The sequence below is a fragment of the Carya illinoinensis genome, chromosome 14 (assembly GCF_018687715.1).
Source record: "Carya illinoinensis cultivar Pawnee chromosome 14, C.illinoinensisPawnee_v1, whole genome shotgun sequence".
Taxonomy (NCBI): domain Eukaryota; kingdom Viridiplantae; phylum Streptophyta; class Magnoliopsida; order Fagales; family Juglandaceae; genus Carya; species Carya illinoinensis.
The window spans coordinates 24,615,019-24,631,608 of record NC_056765.1 but is presented as its reverse complement, the minus strand read 5'-3'; the positions used below and the strand labels follow the sequence as shown (position 1 = coordinate 24,631,608).

Genomic DNA, 16,590 nt, shown 5'->3' with positions numbered 1-16,590 from the left:
TATTTGTTTGTTAGAGAGAAAATAGCCGAGTCTTGTATTTGTGTTGAGTATGTTTCTACAGAATACATGTTAGCTGACCAACTAACTCAAGGTTCAGCTCCAAAACTATTTCAGGAGCATATGACACATTTGGGATTGTTAGAGTCTTCTGTTGTATTTAGTTAGTGGGAGTTCTGTGATCATTGACTATTTGGCTGCATTATTTATGCTCATATTCTGTTTTAAATATATCAATGTCAATGTATGGCTGAGTCATGCACATTTTGGACACGGCATACTTTATGTATTGAGACATTTTGATTAGTCTCATTCCTAAGTTACGCACATTGTGGACAAGGCATTTGTTTATGTAATGAGATATTATGTTTGGTCTTATGCCTAAGTCACGCGCATTTTGGATAGGACATACTTTATGTACTAAGACATATTGATTACTCTCGTGTCTGAGTCACGCGCACTATGGACAAAGCTTATTATCTATCAGAGATAATCTATTTTAGTCTATGCTTGAGTCAAGTGGTTATAAGTTTAGTGTCATATATCCTGTCGATATAGTCACTAGACTAGTCGCTACAACTGCATTTTGGACAAGGTCTATTGCTTTAAAGACATTCAAATTAGTCTCTGGGGCTTCTTATGGAAACGGGTGTTTGTCACTGTTTTGATTATTTCCATAATGCACTTGCATCTCATTGGCCTGAGTTACGTGATTGCAATTATTGGTCATGTGTCATATGGCCTATCGATGCATCATTCATTAGGTTGTACTTGAAGGCACATTTTGATCAAGGTTTTTGGTTTTGAGATGCTTGTTTGCATTTATGTCGTGATTAACTATAATGTTGTCCAAGTGGGAGATTGTTGTATTTATCTATAATGGACTAGCATTATAATTTAATCATTGGGCCCATAATGGGATAGGTCCGTTTTAGACACATGGAGGACCCTGCTCTCATCCCAATTAAATAGAATTAGCTCATTGAGTTCTATGTGTGTTCTGCTGGCCCTTTTCTCTTCTCTTTGAATAATAAGGGGGCTCAGACACAAAGTGAAACAAATAGATATAAGGGGCAGGTAGTATTGCTCCATAGAAACAAAGTTTTCTTCTCTTTTGCAGGAACTCTAAAGCACCATAGAAAATCCATTACAAGTGATTGGAGGTATGTTTTCTTGTTAATTTTCTTCACAGATTTGACAATAGATCTTGGTGATCTCGGATTTATTCAAAATCCAACATTTTATATTGTGATATCCCGTATTTACGTGTTTTTATATTGAAGGGTTATTTAAAATTATTATAATTAGTGGTTCTTTTATTTTAAATTAAACATGTTTTTCGTTGTATTGTTTTATGTTTTTTAAGTTGTAAGATTTAAATAATGTGTTTTCTTGGTATTAATAATTACTCCGCATTTAAATTTCTCTCTAGCTTAAATTATTTTATTGTTGAATTCTAATATTTTACTTTATAAGGTCACTGTATTTAAATTATTTCATTTAGTTCGTTGTTTTAAAATTCATTTTTGTGGGATCAGTTTCCTGGCTCAAGATGTGAGAACTGGATCTTACTTTATTTCTTTCCCTTTTCTTTTGTCTTCTTTTTCTTTTCTCCTTTATCTTTTTCTTCTTCTTTCTTTTTTCTTCTTTTCCTCCCCTGCTTCTCTACTAGCCCGTGCGACCCAGCTCGCCCTCTCCCTCCGTTAGTTTTTCTTTAGCCCCCCTAGCCACATCCATGTGCCTACGTGTAGCACACCTCACCTTCCACCTGGTTCCCCACCAACCGGTGACCTTCCTCCTTTGTTTTTAGCCCATCTCGCGCCACCTATCTCCCACACGTACGACTTCAAGCCGCAACTCCATTTTGCTCCCAAGCCACCGTGCCACCGCCGTTCGCTGCCAATTCTTCACCATACCACCGGAGACCTCCCAGCATGCTCCACCATGAAGCCTAACCCACAACAACCACTCCATCCCCTTAAAATAACATAGACACAGCTTCTTTTCACGCATGGGTTATTCCCCGTAGCGTCGTCGTGACCCACCATACCACCTCACTGCCGTCACCATTGTCTTCTCCTCATCCTGGTGAGTCTTCCCTAGTCTTCCCGGGTCCAGTCGTGCCTTCACCTTCTCGCACTCTCCCTTACTCTCCCACAACCTCTTTTCCTCAAAATTGGCCAATCTCCACTGTGCGCCGCCACCCACAGCCGAACACCACCACCATTAGCTTCACCAACACCCCTAAGCCCTACCCTAGCCTTCCCTAGTCTTCGTTTGATCCCATTTAGATTTGAGTATTTTGGTACCCACGGCCACAATATATTTTACACTGCTACCTTGCTTTTTCTTCGCCTTTTTCAGCTCCTTGATCTTCAGAAATTATTATATAGCACTGTAAGTATTTTCTAAACTTCATTTTAGATTTAAATATATTATTACTTTTACAATAAATTTGTGACTGATTGGTTATTCCAGATTGAGTCTGAGAAGTCGGGGGTTAGAAGGATTTGTGGACGAAGTTTTTTTTTTTTTTATTGTTGATGTTGAGTTTTGTTGGTTAATTTGTATCTTGATGTGTTTTGCCATTTGCATTGCATGGTGCATGCATGTACATGTGTTAAATTGAGAAAACTGGATTTTCAAGTGTAAATGGATTTTTGGGTGTGTGCATATCACGACCCCAAACTGGGATGAGGTATTATCTCGGTGGAACTCCTTTAGTCACTCGGAAGTGGATAATACTGAGTGACATCTCATGGGTTGTCGTTGGGCGACAACCAGATTGCACGACACGGTAACGTTGTGGTGTCGACTCTGTGGTCCCTCGGCTGGCGGGGACTAGAGGATGCCTGGTCCTAGTACGGGCTGGGCGCTAAACTGGGTATCGCTCGTTTAAATGTCACATGCGTGGTCGTTACTTACAATGTGGCATAGGAGCTAGAGTGTGCGGATGATCCCTAGGGGAGATCCTGGTGCATGCATTAAATTGGAACTGATTTTGGATATTTGATATGGACAATTTTCTGGGAAAATGGCAAGGTTTTGTAAGAGGATATTGTGATCCATTTTCTGGGAAAATGGTTTTCCTGGTTTGGGCCATTATCTGGGAAATGGCAAGGATTTGTTTTAAAGGATATGTTTTGGGCCAAAATGAGATTTTGGCATGCATGGAAAAATGTGAATTTTTGAGACATGTGCATTCGGCATCTTTTCATGTATATTGTTGAGTGTAATATATTTTTATCTTGTGGTATTTGGATTATTACTTACTTGGGGCACCATTTTTGGTACCGTAGTTTTTGATGCAGAGGTTGAAGAGGAGGAGGCTGAGCCCGAGGAGGCGGCTCTACTAGAGTCTTGACTTGGAGTCGTTTTACGTCGAAAATTATCTTTTCTTGTTTTTATGTTATGTAATTTGGATTTGAAACAATATTGAAACTTGTAATATTTTATTATGTGTGATTTAAGCGAGTTTGTATTTAAACCAAATTCTGGTACTTAGTTGTAAGACTTTTAGTATCTGTTGCATGGTTTTATTGTACACATGTTGCATGTACACACACTCGGCACTTGGCGATGGGATGTGTGACCCGTGTTGTCATCATCCCGACATCTCGATTTCCAAGTATCCGTACGTGGGAGTTAGGGGAATCACATATATTATTTAATTAGGAGACGTAACTTATTAATGGCTTTTAAATGTTAATTGGACTTGTTGGAAATTCATGATCAAGAGATAAAAGTTGGAATTTTCATGACATTACTTTTCACTCTACTTGACTTTGTGTAAATTTTGTTACCAAATAAATTTGAAACACATTATGATGATGGACTTGACTGCTTATGTTGAATTCAGCAATGTGACCTAGGGTTGAAACTAGTTGGCAGACAAATTGATCATTTTTTCAACATCGGCATGGTTGCTGTTGTCCCCCTCGAGGTTCTCTGACCTATGTTGTCACTACTTTGTATAAAAATGTGGAGCTTGATTTTCTTTATCCAAGTGAGGGCATCCATAGGCGTTGGGACAATGGTTACTTAATTACATCGACAGCTGCCACATGGGATCAAGCTGCCCTCATTTTGAGTGTGCCTAGGCGTAAACCTAGTGATGAAACGCAATAGACCTTACGTACATCCCAATTTCCGAGCACCCATGTTAAGGTAAACGTGTTGGGGAGTGTATTCTTCTGGGATATATAAGATTATTTCTATGAGGTGCAGATATAGGTTCATTGTACCTTTTTTGAGATGTGATACACTAAACTATTCATCTGTTCTTCTGGTTTATGTGCAGGAAAAGTGGCAAAAGAATCTCTATCTTGCTCGTTTGTGTTATGGGCGGATGGTATCTTGATTCCTTTGTAATTGCAAGGATTTTCTAGGTTAAAAGAAAGTGAGATCTTGGTGTTCCTCTTTTCCTATAATTTATGTAGGATTTCATGTCAATTGTGAAAAACGATTGAGGAGCTTAGCTGTAGCAACAACCGAGACGTGTGCTCCTATGTATGATAAATTGGCCGTATTAAAGCTGTACGTTTGCCTTTCATGTTACCTCGTATCAGTTTGGAAGAAAAAAAATATTTACTGGCGCACCATTTTCGCTTTCCTTGTCTCTTTTAGAAAGTAGGAAGACTGTTGACTTTAGAGCAGTGTCAAGTTACTCGTAGTGTTATGTCCTTAATCAAATAATGAAACTGTGGTTATGCTAACACAATTCCATATTGACAAATTAAGGGTATATATGTCTATTCGTGTGGGTACCTATGGTACTACTAATGAATGATGTTCTCTAGGGATGCTAGTAGTTATAACCTTTATTCCCCTATTACACACGAAGGTGATGATTTTCTCCATTTTGCATGTCATCATTTGAAGAAAGGATACAATAATTCTAAGCCCAAATCAATTCAAAGTTTGGCATGCATGCAAGCATTTACTAGGGTGCAAGTGCAAGTGAGTCAAAGTAAGTCCAATTGTCAAGCTTGTGTGAGTGGCAAAAGTGATTAAGCGTTTTAAATACATCTTATAGTCAAGTGGGAGTGATTTCAAGTATCTATTGTACGTTATCTTCATGATCGTGTATGTTCAATAAGTTTGACAAATTTTAATAATAATTTTTGTTCAAAGCTCTTAACAATTTGATAAAGAGGGCTTCCCCAAACCAACATATTATGTCTAGATATGTCTACGCTCATTCAGATATAAGATGTTTTAGAACCATATGCAGGACTAAAATCTGATTAATAGGAAAATTAAATAGTTAATATGCATGCGAAACTCTAGATCTCTCAAAGGAAACAATCTCTTATATAATAATATTTTTTGGCTCCCCTAATTAACTGATTAGTCGTGGTGCTTAAATAAGGCAAGTTGCAACAAACCAATTGGAAAGTTGACTCCTAACTTGTAAACAAAATGGTGAACATATTCTATTCCCAAAGAAATTACCAAAGCCAATACTCAAAACTCAGTAAGGGTAACTTTTACAAAGGACGCCTGCTGAATCAAATCTTCATTTCTCGTCATGCAGCACTTCCATGTCAAGTATTCTTGCACGTTTTGGAAACTGAAGGTTCCCTGATGATCACTTCCATGTACATAACATTTAATCATATTTTTCAAATTAAAAATTGATAGAAGCATAAATGACAAAAATATTGCATGTTTTATAGAGATCTGAGTCTGAGATGAAGCACAGAGGTAGCATCACGTACCAGAAACATGACAAAAAAGAAAACCTCCTTGGATGGTTGTTTGCATTCCCTTAATCAATCTGAGATTTTATGATCAGTTCAACATCATCAATGAAATCGAGAGGTTCCAGGTATTCCCAAAATAAACAATGCCAAGCCATTACTCAAATGGACTAAGCTTTAAAGGGGTACTCCTGATGAATCTAATCATCATTTCTCGTCATGCCACATTTCCATGCTGAATAAAATTGACGATAAGAATCTAAATCTGATCCCAAACCAAGATCAGCATCATCCGGACATTTCAAATGCATCCCGCATTCTTTCACTTCTAATTCCATTAATGGAATTTGATGGAGGAAAGAAATTATTTCTGCTGTAACTGAAATCTTAATGAAGCTCTGTTTATCCAAATTATTCGATTTCCAGCGTTTGAAAAACCGCGGAGTCCGTGTATATGCCCAAAATACAATTGGTCTAACAAAACAGATATCCGTGAAAGGTGGAAACCAATTAAGTTGGTAAAAACAATCTTCTAGAGAACCGTCATCAGTCTCAAAACAAAATTTAAACTTTACATATGTACGTTCCTTGAATAACGAAGAAATTGAAGTACCTTCAGGGGAATGGAATTGATGATAATCGCAAACAATAAAGATTGCACAGTCCATTCCCTTCATAATACCATCCAACTCTATCTTTACAGAGGAGCCATTACTTGTATTTTGGACCCACTCCGGGATTCTAGATCCCAACGACCACCCATTTATCATCACCTGTAAAACAATCCCCAAGAAGAGATGTTAATTGCTGCACAAATTAAGCAATTTTTGTTTTGGTGGATGTTGACTTGTTTTGTTTATTTCAACAGCACCCTACGTGTTTTTATGTGTGTTCTTTTCCAAAGAAGAGAGAGAGAGAGAGACTCACTGTATCAGCAAAGATAATGTCTGACGTATATTTGCCTACGCTGCCAAAATTAATTTGCAGTGCTTCTACCTCAAGCATTTCTTCCATCTCATATTCTATATGTGATCCGATATCATGATTCGTGGGATATGAGCTTTGTTTCGGCAAAGAGCAGTCATTAATGAAGATGGGAAAATCTCTTGATTTATGTGGCATCCTCTTCCGTCCTTCGAGTTTAAAGGAACGGATGCTCCTGGGGATTAGATTGACAGATGGTACTTGTGTTATAGCAGTTCCGTATGCCTCAAGACGCGTCAAGCATTCCAGACTACTCAGGTCTGGAAATTTCTCTAGTCTTGGCCAACCATACAAACGGAGAATTTCAAGAGATGACAGACTACAAATAACACTCGGAAAAATTGAAATATTTTTGCAATCTCTTAACTCTAAATCGCGAAGGCCAGGGAAACTCATAAAAGATGATAGCAGGTTGGGAGGCTTGCTAAAATAAAAGCTCTTCAATGATGTCATATCTCCCTGAATATCCGGGAAATTCACAAGTCTTGTAAGACATTCACAATGATTTAAACTCAAACGTTTTAGTCGTTTGAGCACTTTGATGGATGGGTGGAGCTCACACAAGCTTATGCAACCTTTAATGTATATTTCCTCAAGATTTGGGGTTCCTGTCAAATCTGGTATTTCAATCAAGTTCTTAGAATTCCTCAGATTTAAGTACTTCAAATTGTTTAAAACCTGTTCTAAATAAACAACTCGTTAGTTGGATCAAAATATGAATATATTAACTTATTTAGAAAAGATATGAAGGGGAATTATTAAAAAGAATGAAAAACTTACCGCCAACCCCTTCCAGAGTTTTTTGATTCGGGTGCCAGACATTTTTAATTTTTGTAGTCCTTTGAGTAGTTTGATGGATGGGTGGACCTTACACAAACTTGTACAATATGAAAAGTCTATTATCTCAAGTTTTGGGGCTCCACTCAAATCTGGTGTTTCAATTAAGTTCCAAGAACCACTCAGATATAAGTACTTCAAATTGTCTAAAACCTGTTATAAACAAACAAGTAGTTAATTGGACCAAAATATGAATATATTAACTTATTAGGAAAAGACATGAAAGGAGATTATTATGAAGAATATGTATTTACAATAGTAAGAAACTTACCATCAATCCCTTCCACAGTCGTTTGAAGCGGCTGCTAGGCATGCTTAGTATAGTAAGATTTTTTGGTTGGAAACTGCTCGGCCAGGATTTCGAAGGACATTCTAACCAGTGTAAGACTCGCAACATATCGCTTGGCATGTATTTTAAAGGATTTCCACACCATTTTGTAAATCCTAAATGACCGAATTGAAGAAATCTCAATTTTCTCATCTTTGAGAATGCTTTGGCATTAATATTGAAACTATGTTTCGCTTCATGATCAAAAAAATCGAGGTCAATGCCTTCAATTGCATCAGTTCCCTAGTAACCAAGAACAACGAATTAGCAAGCATTATGATGAAAATATACATATTTATATTAATCTCTACAATAATCAGCTTACAGCATCATTCTTCAGTACGTCACAGACATCCTCTGCACGAAACAATCTACTACGTCGTCCAGGTTCTTCACGACATTCACGGCGAACTATTTCCCAACCCATTCTTTTTAGCAAATCATGCATGATCAACCCAGCATATTTTGATTTGCTTACGAGGGACTTGTCGACAAGAACCTCAATGTCGATGTTCGGATATATTTCCGTTAAATTGTCATCTAGCGGCCACCTTCCTTGAGAAAAACATGCCACATCCAAGAACAATTTTTGTTGCGATTCCTCTAGCCCATCAAAACTTATTTGAAGTATATTCATAAGTTCTTTATTAGGAGTTGCTTCTAGTTGATCCCTAGCACTTTTCCATGCATCTATTGTTCTCCCCAACAAGAAGGAACCTAGAACTTTAAGAGCTAAAGGAAGGCCTTGAGCATAATTCACAAAATCCATAGATAATTCATTGTAATTCTCTAGAGGATGGGTTTGCTTGAAGGCTGACAAACTAAAGAGCCGCAAAGCATCAGTGGTTTGAAGTAGCTCAACCTTATAGACATCATTCACTCCATGTGTTATCAACAAATGACTATCTCTACATGTTATAATCACCCTACTCCCTGGACCAAACCATTTCCAATTTGCTGCTAATGCCATCAGTTGCTTTTCACTATCCACATCATCAAGGACGATAAGAACCTTTTTATTCTGCAACCTGGTCCTTATCACCATGATTCCCTGGTGATGATCCCATATATGTAATTCTTCTTGCATGATCATAGAAAGAAGTTGTTTTTGTAAAGAAGCTAGACCACGAGTTCTAGATTCTTCTCTGATACAAGAAATAAAGATGCTTCCTTCAAATTGACAAGAAACTCTATAATAAATTATTTCGGCCAGTGTTGTTTTACCAACGCCACCCATCCCATGAATTCCTAAGAAGCGAACATCATTCGATTCCATATGCAATTTCTTCATCATTTCCTCTACACTAGAGTTTATTCCAACAAGTTTCTGGTAATCATGAATTAGAATATTTAGCCTTGTATAATTGTAGAATATTATTCCACTGATTTTTTGTATAATTGTTGACTCGTACCTGTAATTTGATAGAACAATTAATATAGACAAGACCTTAATAGGCATGAACCAAAAAAAAAAACTCTTTAACTTATAATTAGATTGTTTAGCATTGTTTAGTAGAAAAATTATATATGTCATAATAAGTAGATAGATAGATAAATTAATGTTAATAACAATGCTAATAATAACAATAACAGCAACAGTACCAGTGTTGACTATATTATTATTTTGGTCTCAAATGTTACCTGTCCTCATGTACGTGCTCTCCAGCAATTTTACCGACTTCTCTGCAAGCATCTCTCCACGTATCAATTTCTTTGATGTCTACTTCGGGATCTTTTTCATGTGCGGTGAAAGCTTCTGCAAAAGTCCCTCTTTGATTTCTTACGTCTGAAGGATCCACATGGTAGAAAATAGGAATAATTGTAAGATTCATCTTTTTCTTCCATTCAACAATCTCAGCAAGTTCCATGAGGCACCATTTGGAAGAAGCATAATTTGCCGAAAAAATGACGATCGCGTATTGGGATTCTTGAATTGCTTGCCAAAGCTCTTGAGAAATGCATTTTCCTCGCTTGAGTCTTTCGTTATCCCTAAAGACGAGAATACCTTTCCGCTTTAAATCAATATATAGATGATCCGTAAAACTCATGCGAGTGTCTTTGCCATGGAAACTAAGGAAAACACCATGTTTCGATCGAGGCGTCGAGGAAGAAGGTGAGGAAGAGGTTATGATTTTTTCATCTTCTCCCGAACAAGATGAATTAGTAGATGAAGAGTGTCTTTGATCGGCCATGAATGCAAGGCTAGAAATTTAGAAGCTTAATTGTGGAAGGTGGGAATATTATTCACTTTACCAACATAAATTAAACTGAAGATATCGTGCGGTGATCTGTATGTATATATAGAAGCTAGCCATGGAGTACTAGTACTGGTCGACCTGAGATGGAAAGTTCCAGGTAGAGACACCATCAACTTTATGTTATGGAATGCATTGATTCCAAGCGCGTATGACGTAATTTCCAGGGTAGCTTCCACCCACTTTGGAACTTTTTGACTAAAACACAAATAATCATGGACACTTTTATCAAACCCAACTCAAGTATGGATTACATTAGTACTACAAGGATAACTATTAAATTTCATTTCCAACGTAAAAACTACTGTTTGTGCATACCTTCATCCTCCATATTTATCCAAGTCTAATCACAAGTCTCACATTGATTGTTTTCCTTAATTTCTTAGTCATGATCTAGAGGAAGATTAAAATCAAACGTGTAAAAGAAATAAAATGCGTACTTTGGGCCTATGAATGCATAAGGAGGTTTTGCGCAACTTCTCTGATCTTGTACTTAATAAGATGATTTCAAAAATATAAATTAATTTGGTAAAGCTGTTGACTAACTTGGCTACATTTTGCAAAGGAAGAAGAAATTCATTTTATATAGTATCTACTGGATTTTTTCCAATCATGTCTAGAACCAACTTTTCTTACCGACATTGTGGACACTTTCTAAACCAACATTTTTTTTGTTTTAAAAAAAATAAACCTACGTTTTAATAAATGCAGTTTTTTTTTTTTTTGTTTAAAAAAAAATAAGTCTCTTGTCTATTTAAAATATTATCAGGTATATTTTGCATATGTAAAAAATTCTATATAAAATTTTTTAAAATTAAATAAATACGGGATCTACTTAAAAAAATATTAACAAAAATTTTAAAAGTAGATCTCACTGTTTATGACTGTATGTAATATTATTTTTTATGATAAGATGATAAGACCACGTTATGCATACTCTGTGATTATGTAACAATATTCTTTTAAACTACTTATTTCAAGATCAGTGCCACAAAATATATTTTTTGTTTCAATTTTTTATTTTTGGTTGTTTTATGCTATATTATAAGAGTTATAATTTTGTGGAAATTAAGCAATTTCCATGAGAAAAAATAGACAAGTTTGGTTAGATTTAGCGCTCAACCATAAGAGTTCCTGTATTGAAATTAGGCTTCGGTCATAAATATTGCGTTAGGATTAGGATCTGAAGGAAGAACTTCTTTCTCCTCCTTGACCAATTGAAATCCAAGAATATTGTCGAATGCAGCCACAAATTAAGTTGGGATATATTCATTCGATTAACCCTATTTATAATGAAGTCATTCATACAAATTAGCAAGGGAATCTTTTCTCTTGGTTAACGTAGACATCATATGCATTTAAAAACCACACCACCTTTTAATCTTCTTATGTTTAGAACGTAAACTCATATCAATCCATCTTAAACCAATCCACCTTTTAATTGCATTGGTACCATGCATATGAATGATATCATGCATCTGATTAAGTGTTCAAAACTTATCTTACACATGATCTTATGAAAGCTTACGGGTCTTATATTGCAACGTAATATGCATAATACATACATAAGTATAATATTTGGAATGAAAATTGATGAATGACATGCTTGAAAATACCATGACGTGCATGATACGTAAAAATTGGCTTTAATAATAACATATATAACTAGTTAACGTATGCTAATCCTAATTTATGATTAACCTACTTTGTAGTGTTGCTTTCTATAATTTCTGAAAATCAATCATGATGCCGGACCTGGTATGTTGTGTTTGGCTTTTGCAGTTATGGGAGCCTATTGAAACAAATGATGATACACTTACTACTTTCTTAGCACTCATTTACTACTTTACTGTATTTCAAATTTTTATTTTTATTGTTATTTTATTTTAATTATTTTTTTCACATTCTTAATTATTCAAAACATTTTTCAAAAAATATACAATTTCACTAATAGTCACTTTCTTAACTATTAAGTAAACAAAAAAAGTAAAAATAAAATAAAATAAAATAAAATAAAGTAGTAAAAGAGTGGTATTGGACAGGAGGGTAGTAATTTCAAACCTGCGATGGGGAGCACTTTGATTATTATTATTATAATTTCAAACCGCTATCGTCAATCCATGCGTAAAGTTCTAGCCCTTTACCAAACTAATTTATATATTCAAGGTAAGCATGTTGCCTAGACTTGTTGAAATTAAGTTCTAGCTAGACTAGCGGAAAATAGCATACACATAAAGAGTATAAATCAAGCTGGTCAAAGAAAAAGATACATGTAGAGTAAGGGATAGCAAATTGAATATTCTCTTTAATGACGTTGTGACTTAATGTGAGGTTTGGGTTGGAACTTTGAGTATTTAATAATTAATTGTTCCACTTTCTTGTACTCCATCTTTTGATTAGTGAATTTCTTTTAAATCGTGTCTTCCATAGGTTGGGTACTGACCCTAAATTAAATCTCTATGTAAGAGCAATGCCCATAGGTGACAGATACATAGGGTGCCCAAAATTGAATTCCATATGTCCTTCAGAGTAATGCCATCAAATGTGATGCCTTTTGAGTCTTAGCTATGAGAAAAGTGGGAGGGAGAAAAGTAACTTCCATTAGCAACATGGATCCGATTCACACAAAAAAACATAAGTGAAATATAATACTAGTTAACTAGTTAATGTATATATAACTAGTTAACATATAATTGGCTTTAATAATAATATATATAACTAGTTAACGTATGCTAATTCTAATTTATGATTAACCTAATTACTTTGTAGTGTTGCTTTCTATAATTTGTGAAAATCAATCATGATTCTAGACTTGGTATCTTGTGTTTGGCCGTTGCACTTATGGGGGCCTATTGAAACGGATGATGATACACTTACTACTTTCTTAGCACTTATTTACTACTTTAACGTATTTGAAATTTTTATTTTTATTGTTATTTTATTTTAAGAATTTTTTTAACATTCTTAATTATTAAGAAATTTTTTAAAAAAATATACAATTTCACTAATAGTCACTTTCTTAACTATTAAGTAAACCAAAAAGGTAAAAAATAAAATAAAATAAAATAAAAAAGAGAAGGAGAAGAGTGGTATTGGGAGGGTAGTAATTTCAAACCTGTGATGGGGAGCACTTTGATTATTATTATTATAATTTCAAACCGCTATCTTCAATCCATGCGAAAAATATAAATTAGTTCGGTAAGGGGCAGAGGCTGTTTACAAATCAATATAATAATCAAAGCTCCTCCATTAGAGGTTTGAAATTTCATACCTATTGACTGACTTGGCCACATTTTCTACAGCAAGATCAAGAAAGTCATGACATGCATTTTATGATTAATGCCTAGTCTTAATTCAAGGTAAGCATGTTGCCTAGACTTGTTGAAATTAAGTTCTAGCTAGGCTGGTGGAAAATAGCATACACGTAAAGAGTATAAATCAAGCTGATCAAAGAAAAAGATACATGTAGAGTAAGGGATAGCAAATTGAATATTCTCTTTAATGATGTTGTGACTTAATGTGAGGTTTGGGTTGGAACTTTGAGTATTTAATAATTAATTGTTCCACTTTCTTGTACTCCACCTTTTGATTAGTGAATTTCTTTTAAATCGTGTCTTCCATAGTTTGGGTAGTGACCCTAAATTAAATCTCTATGTAGGAACAATGCCCATAGGTGAGAGATACATAGGGTGCCCAAATTGAATTCCATATGTCCTTCAGAGTAATGCCATCAAATGTGATGCCTTTTGAGTCTTAGCTATGAGAAAAGTGGGAGAGAGAAAAGTAACTTCCATTAGCAACATGGATCCGATTCACACAGAAAAACATAAGTGAAATATAATACTAGTTAACTAGTTAATGTATATATAGCTAGTTAACATATAATTGGCTTTAATAATAATATATATAACTAATTAACGTATGCTAATTCTAATTTATGATTAACCTAATTACTTTGTAGTGTTGCTTTCTATAATTTGTGAAAATCAATCATGATTCTAGACTTGGTATCTTGTGTTTGGCCGTTGCACTTATGGGGGCTTATTGAAACGGATGATGATACACTTACTACTTTCTTAGCACTTATTTACTACTTTAATGTATTTGAAATTTTTATTTTTATTGTTATTTTATTTTAAGTATTTTTTTAACATTCTTCATTATTAAGAAAAATTTTTAAAAAATATACAATTTCACTAATAGTCACTTTCTTAACTATTAAGTAAACCAAAAAGGTAAAAAATAAAATAAAATAAAATATAAAATAGTAGGAAAAGAGTGGTATTGGGAGGGTAGTAATTTCAAACCTGTGATGGGGAGCACTTTGATTATTATTATTATAATTTCAAACCACTATCTTCAATCCATGCAAAAAATATAAATTAGTTTGGTAAAGGGCAGAGGCTGTTTACAAATCAAAATAATAATCAGAGCTCCTCAATTAGAGGTTTGAAATTTCATACCTATTGACTGACTTGGCCACATTTTCTACAGCAAGATCAAGAAAGTCATGATATGCATTTTATGATTAATGCCTAGTCTTAATTCAAGGTAAGCATGTTGCCTAGACTTGTTGAAATTAAGTTCTAGCTAGGCTGGTGGAAAATAGCATACACGTAAAGAGTACAAATCAAGCTTATCAAAGAAAAAGATACATGTAGAGTAAGGGATTGCAAATTGAATATTCTCTTTAATGATGTTGTGACTCAATGTGAGGTTTGGGTTGGAACTTTTAGTATTTAATAATTAATTATTCCACTTTTTTGTACTCCATCTTTTCATTAGTGAATTTCTTTTAAATCGTGTCTTCCATAGGTTGGGTGGTGACACTAAATTAAATCTCTGTGTAAGAACAATGCCCATAGGTGACAGATACGTAGGGTGCCCAAATTGAGTTCCATTTGTCCTCCATAGTAGTGCCATCAAATGTGATGCGTTTTGAGTCTTAGCTATGAGAAAAGTGGGGGAGAGAAAAGTAACTTCCATTAGCAACATGGATCCGATTCACACAGAAAAACATAAGTGAAATATAATACTAGTGAACTTGTTAATGTATATATAACTAGTTAACATATAATTGGCTTTAATAATAATATATATAACTAGTTAACGTATGCTAATTCTAATTTATGATTAACCTAATTACTTTGTAGTGTTGCTTTCTATAATTTGTGAAAATCAATCATGATTCTAGACTTGGTATCTTGTGTTTGGCCGTTGCACTTATGGGGGCTTATTGAAACGGATGATGATACACTTACTACTTTCTTAGCACTCATTTACTACTTTAATGTATTTGAAATTTTTATTTTTATTGTTATTTTATTTTAAGTATTCTTTTAACATTCTTAATTATTAAGAAAAAATTTTAAAAAATATACAATTTCACTAATAGTCACTTTCTTAACTATTAAGTAAACCAAAAAGGTAAAAAATAAAATAAAATAAAATATAAAAGAGTAGGAAAAGAGTGGTATTGGGAGGGTAGTAATTTCAAACCTGTGATGGGGAGCACTTTGATTATTATTATTATAATTTCAAACCGCTATCTTCAATCCATGCAAAAAATATAAATTAGTTTGGTAAAGGGCAGAGGCTGTTTACAAATCAATATAATAATCAGAGCTCCTCCATTAGAGGTTTGAGATTTCATACCTATTGACTGACTTGGCCACATTTTCTACAGCAAGATCAAGAAAGTCATGATATGCATTTTATGATTAATGCCTAGTCTTAATTCAAGGTAAGCATGTTGCCTAGACTTGTTGAAATTAAGTTCTAGCTAGGCTGGTGGAAAATAGCATACACGTAAAGAGTACAAATCAAGCTTATCGAAGAAAAAGATACATGTAGAGTAAGGGATTGCAAATTGAATATTCTCTTTAATGATGTTGTGACTTAATGTGAGGTTTGGGTTGGAACTTTGAGTATTTAATAATTAATTATTCCACTTTTTTGTACTCCATCTTTTTATTAGTGAATTTCTTTTAAATCATGTCTTCCATAGGTTGGGTGGTGACACTAAATTAAATCTCTGTGGAAGAACAATGCCCATAGGTGACAGATACGTAGGGTGCCCAAATTGAGTTCCATTTGTCTTTCAGAGTAGTGCCATCAAATGTGATGCGTTTTGAGTCTTAGCTATGAGAAAAGTGGGAGAGAGAAAAGTAAGTTCCATTAGCGACATCTAACCAATTCACACAGAAAAACATAAGTAAAATATAATACTAGATCAGCTTCCACGCTTCGGAAGAACTCTTGCTTGGAAATAATCTCATTTCAAAATTTTCAATCCCATCTCCTTCCTAAACATAATTTGAATGTAAAATTTTCAAACTAATTACAACATTTTCAAACTAATCATTACAACTTTTCCAAACTTTCAAATGAAAAGTAAAACCTAATTCAATTTTTTCAAATTTTCAAATAAAAATAATATTGTAAAACTTTATTATAACAATGTTTTAACTTTATAATATTTTTATTC

At 34.4% G+C, this 16,590-nt stretch overlaps 1 protein-coding gene across 4 annotated transcripts; it reads right to left on the bottom strand.

The window, feature by feature from the left end:
• Positions 1-5,243: 5,243 nt before the first annotated feature.
• On the bottom strand, positions 5,244-10,237 carry LOC122293242 (disease resistance protein RPV1-like). Of its 4 annotated transcripts, none has more exons than XR_006237219.1 (7): positions 9,490-10,235; positions 8,174-9,260; positions 7,792-8,091; positions 7,464-7,673; positions 6,627-7,361; positions 5,718-6,472; positions 5,244-5,590 (listed from the first exon to the last, which is right to left on the bottom strand). XR_006237219.1 is itself a non-coding variant. In XM_043101766.1 (7 exons), the coding sequence occupies exons 1-7, from the start codon at positions 10,038-10,040 to the stop codon at positions 6,064-6,066; spliced, it is 3,153 nt and encodes a 1,050-aa protein (XP_042957700.1). In that variant the 5' UTR covers positions 10,041-10,237; the 3' UTR covers positions 5,915-6,063. The 4 variants fall into 4 exon arrangements, 2 of the variants coding, with proteins under 2 accessions (XP_042957699.1, XP_042957700.1); XR_006237220.1 differs by having other exon boundaries at positions 5,244-5,580; XM_043101766.1 differs by lacking the exon at positions 5,244-5,590 and having other exon boundaries at positions 5,915-6,173; positions 6,313-6,472; positions 9,490-10,237.
• Positions 10,238-16,590: the final 6,353 nt, after the last annotated feature.

What these genes read in the sequence shown, in the direction of transcription:
- LOC122293242 (XM_043101765.1), bottom strand. Translation starts at nt 10,040, where the DNA reads ATGGCCGATCAAAGACACTCTTCATCTACTAATTCATCTTGTTCGGGA. An exon ending in GAGCACGTACATGAGGACAG is followed by an intron (nt 9,261 to 9,489) that starts GTAACATTTGAG and finishes ATCAAATTACAG; the next exon opens with GTACGAGTCAACAATTATAC. An exon ending in GACTGTGGAAGGGATTGATG is followed by an intron (nt 7,674 to 7,791) that starts GTAAGTTTCTTA and finishes TGTTTATAACAG; the next exon opens with GTTTTAGACAATTTGAAGTA.